This window comes from Onychomys torridus, chromosome 3, assembly GCF_903995425.1.
Source record: "Onychomys torridus chromosome 3, mOncTor1.1, whole genome shotgun sequence".
In the NCBI taxonomy this organism is placed as follows: Eukaryota; Metazoa; Chordata; class Mammalia; order Rodentia; family Cricetidae; genus Onychomys; species Onychomys torridus.
Window position 1 is genome coordinate 41,741,545 of NC_050445.1, and position 25,666 is coordinate 41,767,210.

A 25,666-nucleotide genomic window follows, 5' to 3' on the forward strand; every position below is an offset into this window, starting at 1 on the left:
GAAGGCCTGGGCAAGCACCTACCTCATCCGGTGTATCTTTCCCATCTGGTTGTGTGGCAGCCGCCCGCCGAGCGAGATTTCCAGCCCGGATGTTGCTGAGGTTGATCTGCCTCTCAGGAGGAGGCCCACCACGGGGCTGCCCACGGACAATGATGGCACACCCAGAGAGGACCTACATAGGTAAGGAAAGAGAATGGTGGCTTGAAAATAATATCACCATACTGTAAGTTATATGCTAATGAATCCCCAACATCTAGAAAAGTACTTTGCACCCCAGAGGCCCTCAAATATATCTACAGAATGAATGATAAAATGAACAGAATTTGGCTTGAATTTTATAAGAAAAATTACCTACAAAGAGCCTTGGACCAGGCTCAGAAATATAAGTAGGAATTAAACAAACAACAGAAAAGCCATAAAATAAACAGACTGGGATAAAAAGACATATGAGACAAAGAGGTTAATAACCTTTGTAATTTTATCCCAGCATGCATCAACACTGTTCTTTTCAATTATTAACAAGTTAATATCTCCACGCTTCCCATCTTAGAATAAGGCAAACTATGAACACTTAAAGAAAGGGAAGCTAAAGAAAGGAACCCCACATAATCAAGGCCAGAAGCAGGAGACACCAAAGCATGTACAACATCATATGAGAAATACACAAGCACTGCCCTCTAAAAGCCCACATCCTAAACATTTACATTCCCAACTGTGGTGGCGGCTTCTCTCCACTCCTAAGAAGCCAGAACAAAACCTATTTGCAACTGTGGAAAGGGCTCTGAGGTTCACTGGCATTAACTTTTAAATACCTGAGGGGCGGGAAAAGGCACACAGTAAAAATGACACAAGCTACTCAATCTGTCTCTGCTTCATGAGGCTCTCGGACAGACAGCCAGGCTCACTCGGGCTGGAGGGTTCTCAACTCCATGCTTCAAAACAAACAACAGCTACTGAAGGTTAGTTAGTATGGAAGGCCGCAGGGCTGTCAATGGAGGGTACTGCTCAGATGAGATCCTCGAGACAGAAGCTCACTCTGAAAAAGTGTAAGGGGAAGACTCTTCCACACACCCACTAGCAGCCATTCTCCCTCTCCTCACTCAACTAATGCTACTTTCAATTTTAAAGATGTGTCATAAATGTATGAGTCAGAGAATAAGAAAAGTAAAAGCCACTATCCAAGGCCTAGAACACTGCTCAAAGTGTTGGTGGTTTGAATGAAAAATCTCCCATAGGCCCAAAGGGAGTGGCACTATTAGGTGTGGCCGAGGTAGAGAAAGAGTATCCCCCACCAGGGGGTGGAGGGGGGGGGGGGGACACAGGCTTTGAAGTTTCAGAAGCTCAAGCCAAGCCCAGTGTCACTCTCTCTTCCTGCTGCTTGCCAATCTGGATATAGAACTTTCAGCTCCTTCTCCAGCACCATATCTGCCTGTGCACAGCCATGCTTCCCACAATGACAATAATGGACTAAACTTCTGAACTGTAAGCCAGCCCCAATTAAATGTTTTCCTTTATAAGAGTTATCGTGGTTGCTGGGCATTGGCAGCACATGCCTTTAATTCCAGCAATGGGGAGGCAGAGTCCAGCCTGAAATACAGAGTGAGTTCCAGGATAGTTAGGAATGTTATACAGAGAAACCCTATTTCAAAAACAAACAACATGGTGCTAGAGAGATGGCTCGGCAGTTAAGAGCACTGGCTGCTCTTTTAAAGGACCTGGGTTCAACTCCCAGCACCCACATGGCAGCTCACAACATTCTGAAACTCCAGTTCCAGGGGCTCTGACACCCTCATACAGACACACATGCAGGCAAAACCCCAATGTACATTAAATAAATAAATAAATATTGAAAACAAACAAACAAACAACAAGAGTTGTCATAGTGTCTCTTCACGGCAAGAGAAATTCTAAGACAAAAGTTGATAACAGGGACTAGGGTACTGCTGTGATAGGACAGACCATGCTTTTGTTTGGAGGACTATGGAACACTTTGGGACTTTAGACTAGAAAAGCAGTTGAATGCTTTAAGTAGGGCTTAATGAGCCATACTATTAGGAGCATGGAAGGTGCTGAGGGTGATTTGGACTGTGGGAGCCTGGCTCAAGAGGTTTCAGAGGAGAATAATATTAGTATATGGCCTAGAGACCAATCTTGTGATATTTTGGCAAAGAATGTGGCTGCTTTCTGTGCTTGTCCAAAAAAAATCTATCTGAGGCTAAACTGAAGAGTTACAGATTAACAGCTTTGGCTGAGATTTCCAGACTGCCTAGTCTTGACTGTGTTGCTTGGTTATTAGTGGCCATTCTTATGCAGATCTATTATGAAAAGGAGCAAGCTGAGCAAGACAACATACAAAATCTACAGTTTAAGGAGAAAGGGGACACCAGGGAGGGTAAAGAGCTATATCCTGTGTTCAAAGAGATAAATCAAAGAAAAGCCTGGTGCTAAATGGAATAAAGGGAGTGTAACTTCAGGGCAAGATCACACCAGCTAAGCTTCCAACTTGTGAAAATGAATTAAAGAAAAGCTCAGAGCCAGGTACGGTAGCATGAGCCTTTAATCCCAACACTCAGAAGGCAGCAGAGGCAGGTGGATCTCTGACTTGGAGGCCAGCTTAGTCCACAGAATGAGTTCCAGAACAGCCAAGCTTAGGCAGTAAAGGAAACCATCAAAAACAGAAAGCAGGAGCCGGGAGGTGGTGGTGCACGCCTTTAATCCCAGCACTCGGGAGGCAGAGGCAGGCGGATCTCTGTGAGGTCAAGGCCAGCCTGGACTACCAAGTGAGTTCCAGGAAAAGGCACAAAGATACACAGAGAAACTCCGTCTCAAAAAACCAAAAAAAAAACAAACAAAAAAAAAAAAAAAACCAGAAAGCAGGTAAAAATGTATTTTGGTGCCATATTCCAGCCCCAGCAAACACCAGAACTTGACAACTTTAGGCATGTGGTTTAGAGTCAGGGGTAAAAGAAAGGGACTGTGGAATCCCCCTCCTCGACTAAGCCACCGAGGCCAGGTGTGTGCCATGGTGTCCCTGGATGGGACATTGTATGAAGCTTGTGAAGATGAAGTCTGCATTGCCTTGGAGACCCCAAGATGTTGGCAATGCCAGAGCCACAGGATACCGGCCAAGGAGAGCTGCTACCAGGGAATGGAACCAGCCCAAGAAAGAGAAATGCATTGCAGTCAACAAAGCTGAGCAGAGTTGGAGATCTCAAGAGTGCTTTGACGTTAGACATGGAGACGCAGAGTTTGGAGTTCACTGCTGGTTTTTAGTCTTGCTTTATGGTCCCTTTTGGAAAGGTAATGTATATCCTGTGCTATATGTTATAAGTATATGATCTGCTTTATCATTTTGGTTTTATAGGGGATTACAGTTAAGAAAGAGATTCCATGATTCTCAGAAGATACTTTGCTTTGGACTTTTAGACAGTGCTGATACTGTGATAGACAATTGGAACTTTTGAAGTTAGACTAAATGCATTTTGCATGATATGGCTTAAAGCCTATGGGATCCAGGGAGTGGAATATGGTGGTTTGGATGAAAATGGACTAAACCTCTGAAACCTATAAGCCAGCCCCAATTAAATGTTTTCCTTATAAGAGTTGCAGATGCCTTTTCACAGCTAAGATACTCTCCATGTCCTTTCTACCCAGTCTTCTGATGCCTACCACCACTCTGACTACCATGAGAGAATCACTCCCTTGCTCTTCTGCACACTTGTGTTCCATTCACCTTAAGCATCTTTAAGCAACAGAACTTCATTTTGTCTATTTCTGAGCTTTACTAGCTGAGTCTTATATACAATGACTTGTTTCTTTTACAAATTCTTTTTAGTCAAATATATCCATGCTGGTGTGAAATACAACTCATTTTTCATGACTATGGTATTTCAATGTATAACTCTATTACAACTGATCTACCTACTCTACTACCTTTTCATGTGAATTCCATCAAGCAATATGCAGATCCTGATGCTTTAAACTAGCACTCCAGTTGATGTCGCCAATGCCTTAAGCACACAGATCTTGACCTAAATCATTCCACTGTGTCTACACCATAATACACAACAAAAACTTGTCTTCCAAATGCAGTTATAAGAAAATGCTCTTCATTTTTATCCTTTCTTCCAAAACTTTACTTTTTATTCATGTGTATTTTTGCGTCTATATGTGAATATGTGCATGTATGTGCATCAGTATCCACTGAGGCCAGAAGGCATCAATGGATTCCCTAGAGCTGGAATTACAGGCAGTTATAAGCCACCAAATTGAACTTGGGGCCTATGAAAGAGCAGTAATTACTCTTAACCACTGAGCCATCTCTCCAGTCCTCACTGTATGGAGGTCAGGGGTCAACATCAGTATTTTCCTCTATCACTCTCCACTTTATTTTTTGAGGCAGGGTCTCTCACAGAACCTAGAGTTTGATGACTCGGCCCAATTCCCTAGCCAACAAGTTGCAGGAATCCATCTGCCTGTCTCTACCTCCTCAACTCTGATATTAGAGGAGTGTGGCACCATGTCTGGCTTTCTTACATGGGCACTAGAGATCAAATGCAGGTTCTCATGCTTGTACAACATGTACTTTACTGACTAAGCCACCTCCCCGGCCCTCTTAATTCACTTAAGGTGCTCTGTGTGTTCTTTATTATTAAGTATATTAATTCAAGACACAGTCACCAATCCAACCTCCTAAAGGCTGACTCATCATGACAGGGACACCTATCTTCCTATCCTCCAGCCAGAAAGGACTAAAATGGGTGCAGTTTTCTTCTGAAATAGTCTCCCCAGCGTTTGCCAATGGTATTGAAGAAGAGGCAGGAAAACACTGCGTCTGCAGGGCACTGTGGAAGAATGAAGCCTATATGTTAAGGAAGACTAGTTTCCCTCCTATTTATAGGAGCTGAAATCATTCAAAATACACCTTACCCTTCTTACAGTTACCTACAACTCATTTTCCAAGCACTGATAAACTGACTTGTTAACAGTTCTTATTCAAATCCTTCCTCAATAAAAATTTTCTAAAGGGTTTCAATTATTGAAGGTCTCCTACCCAATAAAAAACAAGGGAAAATGCTTAAAATCTGTTATCTATATAAAACATGAAAAAGACCAACGTCCTATAAATCAGACTACTATTTCATATGGCATCAAGCCAGTTTTCATAATAAACAGACATTAGGTTTTTCAAAGTTAATTCATTGATGATTGACTTTTCATCAATACTTATTTAATACCAATGATGTGTGGGCCACTGTTCTAGGCAAGTTGCATATTTTAGGGGACTAGAAGACAGAAGTTTCTGCTCCTGGGGAGTTGATGCTCAAGTGGGGAGACAAACAGGAAACAACAGATGTGAGGAAAACAGCATTTATCATATTTGTAATTTCAGAAGAATAAAGATTGTGAAGAAACTGTCATGGGTAATTGATCTGCCAAAGCTCCACTGACTGATTCATGTTACAAACTTTCATGAACACAGTAATTATCCTTAATTGCTAATTTATAGGGCATAGACAACAAGTCATATGGTTACCGCTTTATCCAATTAGAATAAAATGACATATTCTAGAAAAAATGATCTCAGGACTACCTGATACACAGCAGGAGGATTGTGAAGCCAGCTGTCATAATGAGTCAGCTTGAATGAGGCTATGGATTTGACACTTCTCAGCTCTGCATATAAAGGTTGCAGAGGGATGCGGTGGGATTCAAAAGATCTGGCTTCAAAGCCCAAGTCAGACAGCCACAGAGGCTTAAACAAGGTACTAAAGAAAAAGAAATGGTTTCAAACTGTCCAAACCCACTTACAGGTTTACTGGGAGATTTACCTACAGTGAAACACTATATGGAGTGCCACTAAAATGTTGCCCAGCAACAGAGCAGGACATTAAATCTTCACTAGGCTCTGATAAATGATTTGGTACACTTAACTCTCCAACATCCAGACCACTGCCATCACAAGGCAGATACAAACTAGATACAAAAATATACTCTCCCCAGTTACACAAACATGATCATACAGAAAACACTTAAGTATATCAATACTGGCTAGTATTTTTCCCAGTTCAAGAGCAAAATCATCTTGGCTCTGCTTACCGGGGCATTTTTGTATCTGGAGGTATAAAAGGCATGTGACAAGAGCAACATTGTCGATGGAAGGGCTAGTATAAAGAACTAAGAGCAGGAAACTAAGGATAGATATAAAACAGGGCCACATCACAGCCACACATTTACAACCAAGAGGTTTTGAACAGGTGCCGAAAACTGCAGAAAGAATAGAACTTTCAACAAAAGGTGCAGCCACGCACAGAAGGATGAAGTTTGAGCTCTACTTCATACCATAAACAAAAGAAATTCAAAAAGCATCACAGATATGAAAGCAAGTCAAACTTAGAAAAGTTTAAGAACAAAACAGACAGGTAAATCTGCAAAACCTTCCAGTAGATGATCATTTTTTAGGTACGACACCAAAAGCACAAGCAACCAGAAAAAGAAAGAAACAGAACTTAATCATAATGAAAAGCATTGTTTCAATAAACACTGAGGAAGACCAAGAAAAGAAGGCTGGTTCAGGTGCTAGGCCCTAAATCCTAAACCTCAACATCACAAGAAATGGAAGAAGGCAGGGAATGGGAGAGGAAGAACAGAAGGTACAATAGCTGTGAAGCGTATAGCTCAGAACTGTTTAACATCCAGAAATGTCCTAAGAAACCGAATAAACACAGAACTGGAGAAAATAAGTTGGGAAAATTTCAGTCTATCAGGAAACAGTTTCCTGCCAACCAGAGCTGTTGCCATAACAGGAAAAATCATCTCTTGAGAACCAGAAGCACTGGTTATTCTTCCAGAGGACCCAAGTTCAATTCCCAGCACCCACATGGCAGCTCACGACTGTCTGTAACTCCAGTTCCAGAAGATCTGACACCCTCACACAGATATACATGCAGGCAAAACACCAGTGCACATGAAATAAAAATAAATAAAATTGAAAAGAAAGAATTCCAACAAAGCAGGCAATCCAGAAGAACAGGAGCCGGGTGGTCCATGAGATATCCCACAACACTTGTCAACACAGCCTGCTTCTATCTACCTTCCTGATTTTGTTCCCCCTCATATTTTTCTGCTAAAATCAAGAGGCAAGCCTAAATTAGAGGCCCCACCATTCAAAAACAACGACCAGAACTCCTTCATGGCAGGTACTGCTGTTTCTCTGATTCGGGATATGCTCCCTCCTCAGCCATTCCACAAACAGGCTTCAGGTTGTTAATCTCAGGATCACCAAAGAAGTTGGAAGAAGACAGCACTCAGTCCTCCTCCTTTGCAGCTGAAGACTCTGAAAGTAACTTCAGCCAAAACCACATGGTAACTATCAGTACACAGAAACAAGTGTTTGGAGCTTCTCTGCAGCCAGCAGAGCTGCTGTCAGAGACCAAAGCACTCAAAAAGCAAGCCCCCATGAGCTGGCAGCTCCAAATCAAAGCAACATTTGTGAAACACACACACCACCATCATTCTTAAAATAAAAAATTTAAAGGCCAGTATCAGATCTAGCCCTCTGACCTTGATCTATAATCAAGAGCAAAAATAAATCTCTTCTTTTTAACCTTGCCCAATCTGCAGTATTAGTGATATTTGCTACTAATTATGGACTGGCTATGATAATAATACACAAGCTGCCTAAATCTATTATGTAGCTCAGGAAATGGCAAGGGATCATAAATCACTTTTCTCTATCATATTTTCTGATTTATAGATGAAGAAAACATGGTATGGTAATTTGGTGCATGCCAGCATACTTTCCAATAAACCCTAAATGCTACATATATGAGAACCATGAACCAATACTGGTGACTTACAAAAATAAGTACTGGCAAGCCCCTATACAAGTGATGATTCCCCAGCATGGCAGGAACTCCTCATGCTCCTGGAAGCCACGGAAGAGCTGTCTACAGACCTCGTTCTCCAAAGTGAAGTCTTTACAACCTTCTAGCGGGCTCTATTTACTGCCAGACTGGAGAGACTAAGGTCTACTAGTCAACCAGACAGAAGGACTCAGGAAGAAAAGACGAGTATATAGTAGACCCAGTGTCACTTCCAAGAAAGTAATTCCAGTTGACAAACAACAACAAAAAATCCCAGAACAATAGTCATGGCCTGCTCAAAGGAAGAAGCAAAAGTAAATGAAGCCTAGCCACAATGGTTACATCGACAAAAGAAAACACTCTCCACATAAGGCTCAGGGAGCACTGTGGAAGAGGGGGTACAAAGACTGAAAAGCCAAAAGATCAGGGAGCTTCCTGTGAAGACTGTGTCTCCTAGTAACATCAGAAGCTCTACTCATAAGGTCTTACCAACATGGCTGCCCAACTGTGAACCGAACAAGTCAAAGTACAAGGAAAGTTCAGGAGCTGAGTAAAGCTGAGAGGGATAGCCTTCCCTAGGGAAGAGCACATCAACTGGTTGTTGTGGTGATATACTACTGTGTACCCTAATAAAATTTACCTGAAGATCAGAGAACATAATAAGCCACTAGATTAAACATAGATGCCAGGCAGTGGTGGCACATACCTTTAATCCTAGCACTCGGGAGACAGAGGTCCGTCTGGAAGGAAGTGATGGTTGCATGGAGAAAGGCATAATAAGGCACGAGGAGACAGGAACTACAGCTTTTTTAGCCAAAGCCTTTTCGGCAGAAGCCCTTTTGGCTGAAGCTTTTCAGGCTGAGGAATCCTAGAGCTGAGATGTGGCAGTGGCTTGTTCCTTTGTCTCTCTGACCTTTCAGCATTTACCCCAATATCTGGCTCTGGGTTTTTATTAAGACCATTTAGCAATTCGAGTTATAGGATGTCCACTGACAAACAATTAGTCCTAAAAATATACATATAAGTAACATTATATAGATTCAGCAGGTTATATTTAGGAACACACACACACACACACACACACACACACACACACACACCAATTGATGGGAAAAGGGCAATAATTTTGAAAGAGTAGGGAGGGTATATGGGAGGACTTGAAGGGAGAAAAGGGAAGAGGGAAATGTAATCAAAATACAATCTCAAAAGCAAACAAGCAAAAACAGCAAATGAACTCCATCCAGATCCTAAGGATACGACTATAGACAGGACTTTGAACCCTCTACCAAATGATCAGGTTCAGGTACTCTGCCTTAGAGGTACAGAAAAGTACTACAGTGATCAGGACTTTTCAATGCTCTGAGCATGAAAAAAAAAAAAGAGTTTTCTTAAGTGTTGTAATCTAGAGAAATAAAGTGCAAAGAAAGATAAGAACATCACACCAAAGTACGCAGTAAAGATTAAGAAAAGAATATGACTTTCCTGCACAATGAGAGAATAAAGTTGGCAGTATATGTCTACAAGATTAACACACACTAATACTGAAGAGCCAGAGAGAACACAGTCTAGTGATGCCCATAACTCTTACATTTAATATTCTGATGGGAAAAAGAAATCCAACACAGACTATCGTCAAGAATTAAAAGTGCTCTGGTGAAGAAACATGTTCATTTGAGGAGTAAAATGAAGGCTTGTTGTTGTTTTTAACAGTAAATAAAGCACAGAAGAGAGAGTTTTTTAAGTACTTTATTTCAGTTACACATAAACAGTAAAGGCACAATTTGGAGGGGAAAAAAATAAAACCAGTTGAAACCTTCCAAGCAATTTAAAACGAAATGCTGGGAAACTTTCAAAAAAAGAAAAGCCTAAAAACAAAGCTTCCTTTTTACCAAAAGAAATGGAAGATCCAGTTTTCTACCAGGATTCTGCAGTTTTCAGGGTGACCATTTCCACTGCCAAATCACCAGTGCTACCAATGGGTTTAAAAACAAAAAACAAACAAAAAAATCAAAACAAAACAACAAAAACCCCAAAACCTCACTGATGGCATAGCTCATCCTCCACATGGACCAGACTCTAGTTTCAATCCTCAGTACCAAGAAAAAAAAGCAAACAAAAGGGGGAGGGGGGGGAGGCGGCACACACACACACGTGTGTGTGTGTGTGTGTGTGTGTGTGTGTGTGTGTGTGTGTGTGTCTGTCTGTCTGTCTGTCTGTGTTTAAAACTCCTAAATCTCCCTTCTTGTCACTGGTTGGCCAGACCCTGGTGACTGATTATTTACCAGCACGATGACAGGTCACTGAAGCTGAGGAACCAACTATTGAGAAACTGGTCATGTACGGAGACGGGATAACAAGTCAGGTCTGCACTGGTGGAGAAGGAAGTTACACACACAGGTTGGAAAACACACAGCCAGGATTAGAAACAAAAGATGGACAGTCATCCATGTCACACATGTATTTCCTACTTCCATCTACTACGAGGCATGACAACCTGATGTACAGATTCTGCTTTCTAAAAACTTCTCTGCTAAAAACAGCAAAAACTCCTTAAGAAACTGCTGATTCTAGGTTTGGGTCAAGACAAGGTCAGTCTCAGCCAGGAATGTGTGGCTGTGACCAAAAGCTTAAAAGGTAACATACTGTATTGTCTCGATAAAGTGGCCTGCTTAAGAGTACTGCCATGGGCCAAAATTGGTACAACTTGAAAATCAAAATAATAGGGGCTGAAAGAGATGGCTCAGTGGCTGAAAGCATTCACTCCAAAGGACTCAGAAGTCAATTCTCAGCACCCACACAATAGCTCACAACTATCTGGAACTCCAGTTCCAGAGGATCCAATACCCTCACATATACATACATGCAGGCAAAGCACCAATGCACATGAAATAAAAATAAATAAACCATAAAAGGAAAATTGATCTTAAAAAAAAAAGAAAATCAAAGTAATAGTAATAGACCAACTCATTGGACAAATAAATAAATGAACAATTGCAGAACAGAGTTCTGGAGTGAAACTACTAACTGTAGATCAATGGTAAAATTAGGAATGTGTTATTTGTCAACAATCACAAATCCTGAAAGTGGAGCACCAGAATCCCCAAATCAACACAGGCCACTCGGCCACTGCTCTTGCTTAGCCCTCATAACAGATGGGAAAACCCACTGCTGCAAACACATAGACCTTGGTTGTAGGACATAGAGAAATCAATCTGAAACTGACCTAAGAAGAACTTCCTCCCTGAGGGCCAGCTTTCACAATGCCAACAGGTGCTACCCAGTGGTAACTCCTAGCAAGATGTAACCAATGGTACAATAATGACATGAAGGCTATGGGGCTAACCAGCCCCTTTAATTACATTTGGTTAAATCTGAGGTTTTCTCCATAGGAGGGAATTTATGCCAGGCAAAATTTCCATGGCTATAGAGATCACAGGTTCTATGGAGAAACCTATTTCTGCTGTTTTACTAAATGTGTATGTTGTCAAACTGCCTTTTAAATATTTACATTTCTGTACATAAAATGGTGCTGTTCCCAACTTTGGCCAAATTAGCTTCTTTCTTTCTGAAGTTAATGCAGAGAATAACAACTAGTCACAGTACTGAGAACAAGCTACTACTGGGTGCTCACCTCTAAATGGGACACCTGTATCAACCCTACAAGGTCCAGGGAACATCAGGAAAGAGGGAGGTGGAAAAAGTGTAAGAGCCAGGGGACAGGCGAGGGGTGCTGCAACATGCTGCAAATGCTATTTTATGTAGCTCTCACACCAGCTGCAGCTAGGTCACCTGCCTAAGACCTGCACGAGCCAACAAGATCAGTCAGTATTCTAGTCAGCAACACTAATGGGGCTCCAGGGGTCACAAAGAAATTAAAAAAAAAAAAAAAAATGAAGGTGGGGAGGACGTGGTGGGGGTGTCTTGGGGCAGGGAATGAGAGTTTGGGGTGGATATGATCAAGATACATTGTGCACATATATGAAATTATCAAAGAATAAAAGATATTTGAGCTGGACGGTGGTGGCGCACGCCTTTAATCCCAGCACTCAGGAGGCAGAGGCAGGCGGATCTCTGTGAGTTCGAGGCCAGCCTAGTCTACAAAGCGAGTTCCAGGAAAGGCGCAAAGCTACACAGAGAAACCCTGTCTCAAAAAACCAAACCAAAACAAAACAAAAGATATTTGTAAAATAAACAAAATTAAAAAATCAAGGTACTAAACACACAAATATTCCAACAGAACACAAATATTCTGGAATCTTAGTGGTAAAGTACACATCCTTAGAACTAGACCTCACAGGTAGTGGAACTGCTCACCTTGTTACCCACTGCTCTTGCTCACACTGTTTGGGCACACACATCTTCTAGACACCGAGGACTAACTACTGTGCCATCCCTAGACACCGAGGACTAACTACTGTGCCGTTCCATGTCCCAGCTCCTTAACTGAGATCCACTCACTGCTTCTTCTTACAAATGAAATAAAGATGTTTTAAACTCAGAAGATTCAAACCTTCCTCATTATGCTGCTCAGTATTATGGCCCCAAGGAAGACCTGCATTCCAAGAAGACCCCCTTTTCTTCCCAAGCCAGTCATCTACTGGGTGTTCTTTTAAATACATAACATAGAATGGGGATGCTTTTTTTTGGGGGGGGGGGTCGAGACAGGGTTTCTCTGTGTAGCTTTGCGCCTTTCCTGGAACTCACTTTGTAGACCAGGCTGGCCTCGAACTCACAGAGATCCGCCTGCCTCTGCCTCCTGAGTGCTGGGATTAAAGGCGTGTACCACCACTGCCGGTGGGGGCTGCATATTTTAAAAGTCAGACCTCACTATTAATATCACAAGAGTTTTAGAAAAAAACTCATCAAATTTAGAATTACAGTAATTAAAAGCTTTTTGTTAAAAAAAAAATCAAGAACAGTCTTTAGATATTTGGTTTAAATGAAAACCTGCAATCTTGGTACAATCCTTAATCCTGGAAGTAGGTCCTCTGTATTATCAGGAAGAGATCAGATCAGCAAAGACAGGGCCTGTGGTAGTTTGAATGATGTCACATAGTCTCAGGCATTTGAATGCTTGGTCCCCAGTTGGTGGCGTTGTTTGGGCAGGTTTAGGAGTCATGTCCTTACTAGATTAAGTGTGTAACTGGGGGCAGGCTTTCAAAGTTTCTCAATCCCTGTTTCCTGCCTGTGCTTGTCAGTCAAGATGTGAGCTTGCTCCTCCTGCTACCATGTCTGCTGCTTCCTGGCCATAATGGACTCTTGTCCCTCTGGAACTGTAAGTCTAAATAATAAACTTCTGTCTACAATTTCCCTGACCATGATATTTTATCACAGCAATAAAAAAATGAACTAATACAAGGCCTGAACTAAATGTGATAGTGACACACTGCTTGGGGGACTAGGGCAGATGACCTCTAATCTAAACATTTGGGGGAATGCAGGGGTCACTAATAATGTACTACATAACTAGACTGTCTTTTTCCTAAGGTTTCCAACTGCTGCCCTGTGCTTTAGCTGTTGTCTGCAGTGTGTGCTGTGTAAAGCACAGGGCTAAGGCAACAAGAGTCTTTCCAAGTGGAGGAACCAGCAGAGACTATTCCAAAACCAGCCAGACTGCAAGAACTTAGCAACTTGGTTGTATGACTTCGACCAACCATAGCCATGGAAAGAAGGGAAGAAAAAATGACTGCTGAACCCCATCACCTTTCAAGAGAGCTAGAGAACAAGTGAGCAGCAAGGTAATGATGCTCAGAAAGCCTCTGCAGATTACAGACATTGCAAAGTTCACCAGAAATGCAGCTCCCCATGCTGCACCAGACCTATGAATCAGAATCTGTATCCAATGGGCTCCCCAGGGGACTGCATAATAATGTTTGAGGTGTGCTGTCCATTAACTCCCACCCTAAATGTCTGGCTTGGTAATTCTCCAGCAAACAGAGCTTAAACTGTTTTCTCAGCGATGCCTTCCCAACGCACAGAAGTCTGAAGCTCTGCACTCCTCACTCACAGAACCGACCAGTCTTCCTCTAGGCTGTGAGGTCTGTGGGTGCAAATGACCATGTCTACCTTGTTCACCAAGGTAGGCCCAGGGCACAGAACATGACCAAAGACTAAGCTTTTTTGCTGTTGTTAACCTTACAGCCAGTACTGGATTCTAGAAAGTGAGAACAAAAACCACTAACACACGCTTGTCCTTAAACAGTTCATAAGTTCACAGGATTTCTGCAGAAGCTAACAAGAAGCAAATCCTAAGGGCAGTAACACTCACTCCTACTCCTCGATCAAATGTTCTCCAAGGTCCCTACTCCCTCACCATGACTGGCAGGCAATCTAAGCATCTAGTTGTCCTTTTCTGGTTCCTCCACCCCAGGGGTCCGCTGGCTCAGCCCTCTCCCTCTGCCTCTAACAACTCAACTTCCCTGAGCATCACTTCGCTCTCCCCCAGGAAGTTCATGTTATTTTTGGCACTGTTCTCTCCAGCTGCTTCCTTCGGTGCTCCCATCAGATGTCGAATTTCCCTTGTTACCTCCTTCAAGAGTGTCTTGCTAACTCATTTCTAACCACTCAATTGATTTATTTCCTGTGAGCTGTCAAGTCTACTCTATTTTCAACAGAAACCACTCAAATCTATATCCCTGACCACTTTGGAGAATCTCCTAATTAACTGTTCAATATTCAATTGTCTGCCCACTTCCTTCAGTCACTTCCCATATCCCCAGAAGGGACAGTTGGTGTCTGAACAAATGCTATCATCTCCTCTCTAATTATATTCCGCATGCTTTCTGTATTTGTTCTTCATTAGTAGACCAAAGTCTCTCAGATTTACAACCCAAAGCCTGAATCCAAACACCATGGTAATAAATGTATACCTAAATGCCTAAGCTGACAGCAAAAAAGAGTAACAGTCTTTACTTTTCAACTCACTGAGAAACATAAAGGAATGGACACAGAACAAAATGGATGGGGGATAAGTAGAGGAAAAGGAATAATCAAGCTTAGGCCACAATCAAACAAGCTGGATCAGGCTTCCATAAACTCAAACACCAATCCCACCTTTCCACACTTAGACTGAAGTTGCAGAAGTTAGCCTATTTTATATAATGGAATACAATGCAGACTCTTAAGTTTTTTGTTGTCGTTTTGCTTTGTTTTCAAGATTTATTCTTCTTTTATGTATATGAGTGTTTGCCTGGGTGCATGCACCATATGCATGCTTGGTGTCCTTGGAGACCAAAAGAGGGTGACAGATTCCCTGGAACAGGAATTACAGACAATTGTTAGCCATCATGCATGTGCTTATAATCAAACGCAGTGCTCTTAATCACTGAGCAATCTCTCTAGCCGAGTTTACTTAGAATAGAACCTCATCATTTGCCTCAGGATGTGGCCAGAAACCATAAAAGACAAAATGAATAAAGTTAACAACTTTCAACCCCACCCACCAACCTAAGGGAATGGTGCTAATGACTAAAATTTATGAATGAATGAATGAATGAATGAATATATACATATACATACTTACATAAAGTGGCTGGAAAAATAACTCAGTTGGTAAGCCCTGTGTCTGATCAGTAAGTGTGGCTGGACACACCTGTAATCCCAGCACTTGGGCTCAATGTTCGTCTTGGCTAGCCTGGGCTATATGAGACTCTACCTTAAAAATGTTAGTAGATTGTGTTTACTGTGCAAGCATGAGAACCAAAGTTCAGATCCCAACACTACTGTAAAAACCTGACAAAGAGGACTGGAGAGATGATGGCTCAGTGGTCAGGTGCACTGGCCGCTCTTCAATTAGATCTCTGTTAAATTCCCAGCATCTACAGGGCAGCTCACAAACACATCTGTGTAATTCCAATCCCAAGGAATCAGATGCTCTCTTCTTACCCAAGGGTACCAGGAAGTATATGGTGCACAAACATGTAGGCAAAACATCCATACACATAAAATAGTTAAAAATAAACAGATAAAAAACAAAAAGCCAGGAATAGCAGCTCCCACAAACCCAGATTCCAGGGCTCTCTAATTACACAAAATGATCAAGTTCAGTCGGAGATTCTGTCTCAAAATAAGATGGCAAATGATAGAGATTCTAGATAGGGACGTCAGGCACCTACTAGAGCATGTGCACATATATGCACATACAGGAGGGTAAAATTTGAGATAAGGTCTTGCTATGCTTCCCAAGCTGGTCTCCAACTCCTGGGCTTAAGTAATCCTCCAGCATCAGCCTCCTTAGTAGCTGAGACTTAGAAGCTTGTGCCACCAGATCCACATGCTGTAAAATCCTTGACTAAGATCTGATGAGCTTCCAGGCTGCTGAACAGAGAGAGGTGCTGAGAGAGGGGCATGTCCTGAGAGAGCATGAAACACTATGCATCCCCACCTGCTCACACTGCCTTATCCATCTCCTCACTGGGATGTGCATCTGTGTCCACCCTAGAAGCATCTTTAATAAACCAGCAACTGTTTCTCTAGACTCTGTGAGATGTCTTAGCAAATTACTGAAAGGGAGGAGGACACTGGTTTGTAGTTGGTTGGGACATACGAGTTACAACCTAGAACTTGTGATTGGTATCTGAAGAGTTTCTCTTGTGAAAATGGGTATTGTGGGACCTGACACTATCTCCAGGTAAATAATGTCAGAAGTGAATAAGACATTCACTTGGCAACTTGAGGGAGGTGGGGCTGTGTGGGAAATAACCCACACATCTGTCCCAATAAGATTCTGTGTTGACTCTAAGAGCAGACAGAGGAAAGTGGGGCTCTTTTCCCTTTCTGAGTACTTTCTAGAACACAGCTTCAGCCTGCATTGTGCATCTTGAGTAACGGATCAAGGATTTTTCTCACATATATTCTGTATATATGTCCAAGGTGTTTCAGAACTGGGCACACATGTATAGCAAAAGTGGAAGATTTACTTCTTGTCAAACTATGTACTATCACTGCACAAACAGGAAGCAGTTCTCCAAAGACCATGGTCACCTTTGTAAATCCACAAAAAGTACGCCTGTTGGGCAAAGAAACTTGGAGGCAGTAGTGGTGAGAAGTGTAGATAAATCTGGAATACCACTCCAGGACTCCTCAGCTAACTGAGTCTCTATGTCCAGCCCACTTTCTTCCCCCCACCCCACCAAGACAGGGTTTCTCCATGTTATAGTCCTGGCTGTCCTGGAACTTGCTTTGTAGACCAGGATGGCCTCAAACTCACTGAGATCCACCTCTGTCTCCCAAGTGCTGGGTTTAAAAGCCTGACTCTAAGCTGGGGGGTGGTGACACATGCCTTTAATCCCAGGACTCGGGTGGCAGAGGCAGGCATATCTCTGTGAGTTCGAGGCCAGCCTGGGCTACCAAGTGAGTTCCGGGAAAGGCGCAAAGCTACACAGAGAAACCCTGACTTGAGGGGAAAAAAAAAAAGAAGCCTGGCTCCAGCCCACTTTCTTTAACTCCCCCAATTCCAGGGCCCAGACCCAGAGAGAAGTACAGTAGTCAGATCCCAATCCAGGGCAGGAGAGGGAAAAGCTGCTGTGCTCCTATCCATGCCAGGCATCTCTTAATTTCTCAGTCACAGCACTGCTTTCATCCTGTCCCTGAGCAAAATGTACTGCACCCAACATCTGACCACCATCAAATGACAGAAAGGGGTAGAGGATCTTTGTACCACACACAACCAAATGAACCAGAGAGAGATACTGGAATCCGGGAAAGGAATGGAAGCCCATGCATGTGCTCTTCTTCTTCTTTGTTTCGGTAAAGTTATGTGCACTTCTTCTTTCTTAAAAGATACAGCAATAAAAGAGACTAGATTATTGAACACATTATTCAGTGAATCACCTCTGAAGAACACCAAATGCTTACTTTTGCTTTATGTACAGGGTACAATGAGGGAAGAAGTACATCAACTTGTATGTTACCTACAAGTATTAAGTTCTTCTAAATTAATTTCCAGGTTATTTGGAAACATTCCCTATTTGAAATGCTGACTTTCAATATCAGATCTCAAAATAAAATACAAATCACAAACCTACCACAGACAGTCTTTTATTGATGAATTAGCACATCATTCAGGACTCTTCTCACCCTTAAAGTCCTAGGCAAAGTGTCAGAAAAGAATAAAAATGCAAGTCCCTTGCATTTTAACTGTTCCTGGCTTCCCCCACAGACATGCTGCTCTTCCACTTTTCAAAAGAACTCCTAAGAATTCAATTAAAATTCTTATTCCTCCACCCAGAGCTGGAAGCCTATAACTAACACAAGGGCAGAGTAGCCTTAACCACCACGGGGTGACCTGTGCCCTAGAGAGCCCACGGGAGGTCTGGGGAGGTCCTACAGCTCTCACCAGAGAGGAGTTTAACAAGATAACTTAGCTTTTAAGTAATAGAAGCAGCCCCGGCCTCTGGGATGTAAAAGGGCCGGCGTGCCAAGAGCAATAATGTAAGTAATTACTGCACACAGAATAACAGATCCCAGTGGGAACCCAGCACTCAGATGGGTTCTGGTCTCTACCTTGCAATATACATAGAGGAATAGCATATACTATTTTTCTCATCAAGGCCTAGGACAGTCCCCTAATGGGTAAAAAGATAAATTTTACTTGACACAATGATTATGTTTTGGGTTGTTGTCCAAATAAAAGTGTTTCAGGTATTAAGGCTACAAGACAATGAAGTCCTTGGGACAGAATTCATGAGGCTGAACACTCACTGACATCACATGAGTGTATTTCAGGAACTGGAAGCAAAAGCTTTGGAGGCCTTTTTGCTGTCCTTTCTCGAGTACAAGCGTCCACCCTCAGTCCTGCTCACCCTGAGGACTCCCGCCTGAACCTCACCAGTCCACCTGCCCCGCCTCTGTCAAATGTCTGCCCCTTACACCATATTCTCTGGAAAGACATCTCAAAACCAACCACAACCAAGACGGGAATTTTCCAACCCATCTGACTTCTAAGAAAGCACGAACATTTAAATTTACAGATTTCTCTTTCCACTACAAGCAAAGCTGCTTCTCTCCAGTTAGCAGCAACCACATGAGGCCAATAGCAAAACCTCCCAGTCCAAAGCTTTGGCCCAAATCATAGAGCCCAGGGTGTCGAGCCTAGACTACTTGTCTCCCACAAAGGACTCTCGGCCACACAACCCCCTTTCTATCCCAAGGGGACTAAGAACCCAGCTACACTGTTGATGCTGCTCTCTGGGAACTACACCATCACATCCTCTCCTGTACTTGTTCTCCTGAGTTGACCCTCATCACTCAGATCAGGCCAATAGGCTGCTACTAATAATTATGCCAAGACAACAGGGATGAAGCTGGCAGTCTTGGGTAGACTGTGATAGAAACTACACTGTTTTTAAGTGGTTCTGAAGTCAGGTACCATCTATGCACAGAATAGATTTCTGCTGATTGAACACATTTCTCATCCCTGGAAGTTGGAAACAAAAAACCAGGAATCCCCAACTAAATTTGAATTCTTTTGTTTTATTCTTTCTTTCTTTCTTTCTTTCTTTCTTTCTTTCTTTCTTTCTTTTTTTGGTTTTTGGTTTTTTGAGACAGGGTTTCTCTGTAGCTTGCTCTGTAGCCCAGGCTGGCCTTGAACTCACAGAGATCCACCTGCCTCTGCCTCCCCAGTGCTGGGGTTACAGGCGTGTGCCGCCGCCGCCACCACCGCCCGGCCCTAAATCTGAATTGTTTAGCTCTCCCTTAAAACAAAGGAAATATTAAATGTTTTAGACTATAGAGGAAATTGTGTTCTGAAATATCCCAATTTTACTTCTGGCAAGTTTTTTTCATGGAACGAGGGGCACATGGGACAAGAACCCAGAAGAGAAAATCTCTGCCTGTTGTATCTTCACCTGCCCACTGCACCCATTCCACGAGCTCCTAGCATCTGTACACACGCTGCATATTTCCTTACCTCAACGTGCTTATCTCCTAAAAGCAGTTCAGCGAATAGCATATCTGAACTCAAGTCACACATCTGCCAGTTACCACTATGCCAGGGACCCCTAGAATTTTAAGATTCACAGACCAGTAATGTCTCCCTGAGCTCTAAAACTGAAGAACAAGTCAGGCATGGTGGCATACTCCTATAACCTCAGCACTCTGAAGGCTAAGGCAGGAAGATCACCAGTTTGAGGCCAGCCTGGGCTACAGGGCAAGATACTATTTCAATCTTATAATACATATAAAAATTATCAGATAACATGATCCTTTACTTAAAAGACTCTAATGTCTCCACTAGAAACTCTTACATTTAACAAGCACTTTCATAGAGTTACTGAATATAAAATCAATATACAAAACTCAGCTGCTTTCTATTCAGAGTAGGTGACATTTCTGTTGTTTAGTTTGTATATGTTTTGGGACAGGATCTCATAGATCCCAGGCCTGCCTGAAACTCAAATGTATCCAAGGACGACCTTGTATTTCTAGTCCTCGAAAAACCAAAAAGAAATGAGGAAAAATTAATCTCATTCACAATAACTTCCAAAAAGAGGGAAAGGAAGGCGAGTGCCCACCCAGCATCACATCGCTGAGATGGAGGTGTTTCATGGCTTGGCCAACCACCACCTTCACCAGTGCCTAGGAGCCAAGCACCATGTCCACAGAACACATGGGTAAGGGCACTGTCAAGGGCCACCTGACGCTCTGCAAGGACTACTGGCTCCTTGATGACAGAAGTGGCTTCCGCAGAAAGCAGAATAACACTTTAAGGTCCCCATTGTCCCCAGCACTGAGCCTTCTTCAGCCTCTCGAGCTTCCTAAAGTGATGAAGACTCAGGACTCTGGGGTAGTGCCAAAGAATAGGCTTATGCAGTGAGGCCCTCAGGACTACCTCTAGAGGCCCGTTATCACCCGTAGAGGATATCCGAGTGTCTTCCTGGCTGCTGCCTCTTTCTCTGTGCCCTCCTTCTCAACTGCAGGCATCTGCTCCCCCTCCCCCCAGGAAAGGTTCTGCTTCCCATACTTCTCTTCAGACTCTTACTTCCTAGGCAGTATGTTTGGCTGTCCAGCTGAGAACTTGGCCTAGCCTGCCCTTCAAAGACAGCCAGCCTGAGACCTTGGCTGCCCTCAGGGCCAAGCCATTCCTACTGGCCAGCCACAAGGAGAGGAAATGACTAAAAATCCTAGACCAGCCAGTCAGTCAAGCAAGTCACAAAATACCACCCCAACTCCCTGCCCACCCTCACCCCCAACACACACATACACACACACACACATACACACACACACACTCACAAGCCCACACTCACAGACAGGGGCCATTTGTCTGGCTCCAAGTCTTCCAAGTTGAAGGCCAAAGGGCAAAAACAGAAGTAGGCAGGAGCCAGTATCATTGCTGGGTTTGTGAAGCCTCCACAACGCCCCCACTACCCACCCCCCCCCCACCCCGCCCCACCACCCCCACCCCATCCCCACCTCCCCAACCAAATCTCATACAGCTTTTTGGAGACTTGTGGTCAGAGGCAAAGACAGGTCCTCTGCATTTACAAGCCTTCCCACACCTAAAATAAAGTCTATAGATGTAAAGGGGACAAAATACTAAATGATAAACTCCACCAAGGAAGTGAAAGAACTTCACAGGAAAAAATTTTAAAAGACCAAAATTGAAATGGAAGAAACATCTATCATATTCCTGAACTGGAGATTATTATGAAAATAGCTGTATTAACTGACAGAAATCTACAGATTTAACTCAATCCCTACCCAAATGCAACTACATTCTTCAAAGAATTAGAAAAGGCAATCCTAAAAGTCACATGGACACACACAAGACTTCCAATACCAGAGCAATCCTGACACCAATGCTGGAGTGCCCCCATGAACCTGACCTCATACTATACTGCAGTGACACCTGACCTCATACTATACTGGAGTGCCTGAAGAGCTGGGAGGTAGTGTCACAAACAGTCACAGAGACCAGTGGAACGCAGGGCACTGAAATACAGTCTTACAGGTACAGCCATCTAATTTTCTACAACACTGTCAAAGACATTTTAGAAATAAAACCTCTTCAACTCCTGTTGCTAGGAAAACTAGATGCCCATGTGCAGAAGAATGACACATGCCTGCCATGTTGTACAAAAGTCACTCAGAGTCAGCCCTGAAACTTTGAAACTAGTAGATAAGTGGTAATATATTTAGTCATGTTCTCCTGAAAACAACTCTAACAGCACAGAAAATAATCCCCCAAAACGGTAAGACTGTATGAAATTGAAAAGCGTCTCCACAACAGAAGAAATAATCACTAGAGTGAATGGCAGCCAGCAGAACAGCGAGGGAAGTTCCTTGCCAACTATGCATAACTGGGGATTAATGTCTAAGATGTGTAAAACACAAAAGCAAACACCAAACCAGACATGGAGGCTACAAAGTGAGTTCAAAGCCAACCTGGGTCTGGGCCTGGGCCACATCAGACCCTGCCTCCAAAACACACATACAAATAATCAACCAATCAATGCATAAGCTAATAAAGAGACTTTTCAAAAGAAGAAATACAAATAGTAATTCTTTCAAAGTGTTCCATATTCTTAGCCATCTGAGAAATGAAAACTGAAAACTGCTTTGAGATTTCATCTCACTTACAATCTTGTTTGGAGGCAGCAGCCTGCAATCCCAGCACTTGCATGGTGGAAACAAAGATCGAGTTCAAGGTCAACCTCAGGTATATCAGGCCCCGGCACAAAAAGGAATAGGGAATTCTGGAGAGATGGCTCAGTAATTAAGAGTGCTTGCTTACTCCTGCAAAGGAGTTTAGTTTTAGCACCCACATCAGAGGTTCCAGGGATATCTGACACCCTCTTCTGGCCTCTGGGGAACCAGCACACACATGCACAGACACACATATCACATAAATTAAAATAAAATAAATTCCTTTTTTTTTTTCTTTAAAGAAAACTTAAAATAAGAAAATGAAAAACAAGAAATAATGGCAAGTATATTACCCTTATCCATGCCTGGTGGGACAGTTGTGCAGCCATCATGGAAACCAGTACAGAGGTTCCTCAAAGCACCATATGGCCCAGATACCCTACTCTTGATTACATGCCCAAATGACTCTAGGTCAACACACCACACAAACACTGGCACATTCCCATTTATTGTTGCACTATTCTAAGAAATGGAACCAGCTTACCTATACGTTCACAGACGAATGGTAAGGAAAATGTGGATTATATACACAGTGGAATTTTATTCAGCCATTAAAAAATAAAATAAAATCATGACATCTGGAGGAGGTCGATGGAACTAGAAATAATGTTAAGCAAAACAAGTCAGACTCAGAAAGACAAATACTGAATGTTTTCTCTCATAGTGTGTGTGTGTGTGTGTGTGTGTGTGTGTGTGTGAGACTGTGAGTGTGTGTGACTGTGTGTGTGTGTGTGTGTGCGCGCGCGTGCATGCGTGTGTGTGTGTGTGTGTGTGTGTGTGTGTGTGTGCGTGCATGCGTGCATGCGTGTGTGTGTATGCGTGTGTAGGGAGTGAGACAGAGAAATGACACTGAGAAGAGGACCATGAGAGTAGAGAGAGCGAGCCGAGGAGAGGTAGGTGTGGGAAAGACAGTAATGGAATACCTGTGATGAAGCAGAAGTGGAGACTTTGGAGAAGAAAGGGGATCACAAGGTGGCGAAGTGGACCGAAGAGGAGTTGGGAGGAGGGTGAGTATCATAAAACAGAGCCAAGTTTACTGCCACTCTGTGTGAAAATGCCATAATAAGGCATTACCTTGCATGCTAAATTTCAAAATTAATTTTAGGAAGGTAGCTCAGTGGTTAAGAGTGCTTCATGGGGCTGGAAAGATGGCTCAGCAGTTAAGAGCACTGGCTGCTCTTCCAGAGGACCCAGGTTTGATTCCCAGCACCCACATGATGGCTCACAACCGTCTGTAGCTCCAGATCCAAGGAATTGGTCACCCTCTTCCGGGCATTTGCATGTATGTACATGGTGCACAGACATACACATAAAACATTCACACACATAAAAGAATAAAATGAAAACAATGTTTTCAAGTGCTTCTTGCTCCTCCAGGGGACCCAAGTTTGGTCCCAGCACCCACCCCAGGAAGCCCCCGCTCGAGGAGACCTCACACTCTTCTATAGGCCACAGGCTCTCCCTGTTGATGCTGCTACGCCTACCACAATTACCACACTAAGAATAAACTTTTCTCCTTGTGTATTCACACTAACACTTCAGATACCAAATTGTGAGAGGAGGTCCCCACAACAGCAATTCTTTGCAGACACTCTTTGGGTTGCCCTGCCATTCAGTCCTGACATGCCTACTTGGTTGGACCTACTATCAAATCCCAAAAGTTAAGGGAATGATCCTACAAGTTTTCCTGACTTCACAAGTTTCCTCTGCCTCAGTTTCTCTTCTAATTGACCTGTCAGACACTGGAGTTCTCACAATCCTCTTCCCAGGGTTATTAACTTTTTGAAAAACTTGAACCCTCTTCTGCTTACTTGATTATGGACTTGAACGAAGTGAATCAACTAGGAACAGCCAGACCAAAGACATGCACAGAGTAAAGCATGAGGGAGGGTGTGCTTTCCATGTCCTCAACCAACACCTTCCATGTTTTTGCCAACCCTCAAGTCAACTCTCTATGCCACTTAGGGGAGCAAAGGGGGATTGCATTATGCAGGCATAGCTGATTAACAACAAGTAAAACAAACAAAAAAAGAAAAAAATTAAAGAGAGCTGGGACTATGGGGAGGTGGCAGACTGCTTGTCCAGCATGCATGAAGCCCAGGGTTTGATCCCTGGCACTACATAAATCAGGAGTAGCAGAGGCAGGAAGATCGAAACTCAAGGTTATCATCAGTACAGCCTGGGATTTTTTTCTTTTCTGGTTTTTCCAGACAAGGTTTCTTAACCGCTGAGCCATCTTTCCAGCCCCCAGACAAGGTTTCTCTGTGTAGTTTTGGTGCCTGTCTTGGACCTCATTCTGTAGCCCAGGCTGTGCCTCGAGCTGACAGAGATCCGCCTGCCTCTGCCTCCCGAGTGCACCACCAGTAACTGGCCAGCCTGGGATTTAAAATATCCTCTGAAAGGGAGTGAGGGAAGAAAACCAGACAGAGAGAGAGAGGAAGAGAGGCGGGGAGGAGAGGAGAGGAGAAGAAAGGAGAGGAGGGGAAGGGAAGGGAGAGGAGGGAGGGGAGGGGAGGGGAGGGGAGGGGAGGGGAGGGGAGGGGAGGGGAGGGGAGGGAAAGAAACTTCCAGATCCCAAGACCAGAGAGTGGGAACTCAAAGTTGTCATATTTGTAAATGATACTAAAGACTTCTATAGCAATAATGTGCCAGGATACTGGTGCCAAGTGATAGGAAGATCTTGGTAATCTATGCAAATACAAGGAAAAGTGGCAGATAAGTGCTAAAAGGAGCATATGGTCTAAATTAGGCACATAAAAGAACTTCTCAACTGTCAATGATGACCTAGGAATAGGCTCTGACAGTCACTGTAAATGGACTCTGATGACAGCCCAATACTGAATTGATTAAAAGCAATGCAGCATCCTGGGAACCATTAAAACAAATGCCAAAAGAGAATTCACTATCTTCCCTCATAAAATTCTGGCATATTCAACCCCACAAGTGTACTTATCTATCATGTGTCCTGCCCTTGAACTACATAAAACAGTTTCAGAGTAGAGCAAATCAATGGGTCCCAAATGCCAGTCCCAGCCCTGTTCCAAACTGAACCTCTCAGAATCACACAGAAGGGGCTTTTCCAGACACAGACTCCCAGGCCTCCCCAGATGCTAATTCAGTGCCTCTCCAAGGTGGTCCACATACAACGACCTGCT

General features: G+C 43.2%; 1 protein-coding gene across 1 annotated transcript in view; it reads right to left on the reverse strand.

The window, feature by feature from the left end:
• Window positions 1–25,666, reverse strand: part of Snd1 (staphylococcal nuclease and tudor domain containing 1) — a 422,881-nt gene that overhangs the window by 389,440 nt on the left and 7,775 nt on the right. The window contains exon 2 of the mRNA XM_036180523.1: window positions 23–172. Within this exon, the coding sequence (XP_036036416.1) occupies window positions 23–172 (150 nt within the window). The remainder of the gene's footprint in view (window positions 1–22; window positions 173–25,666) is intronic.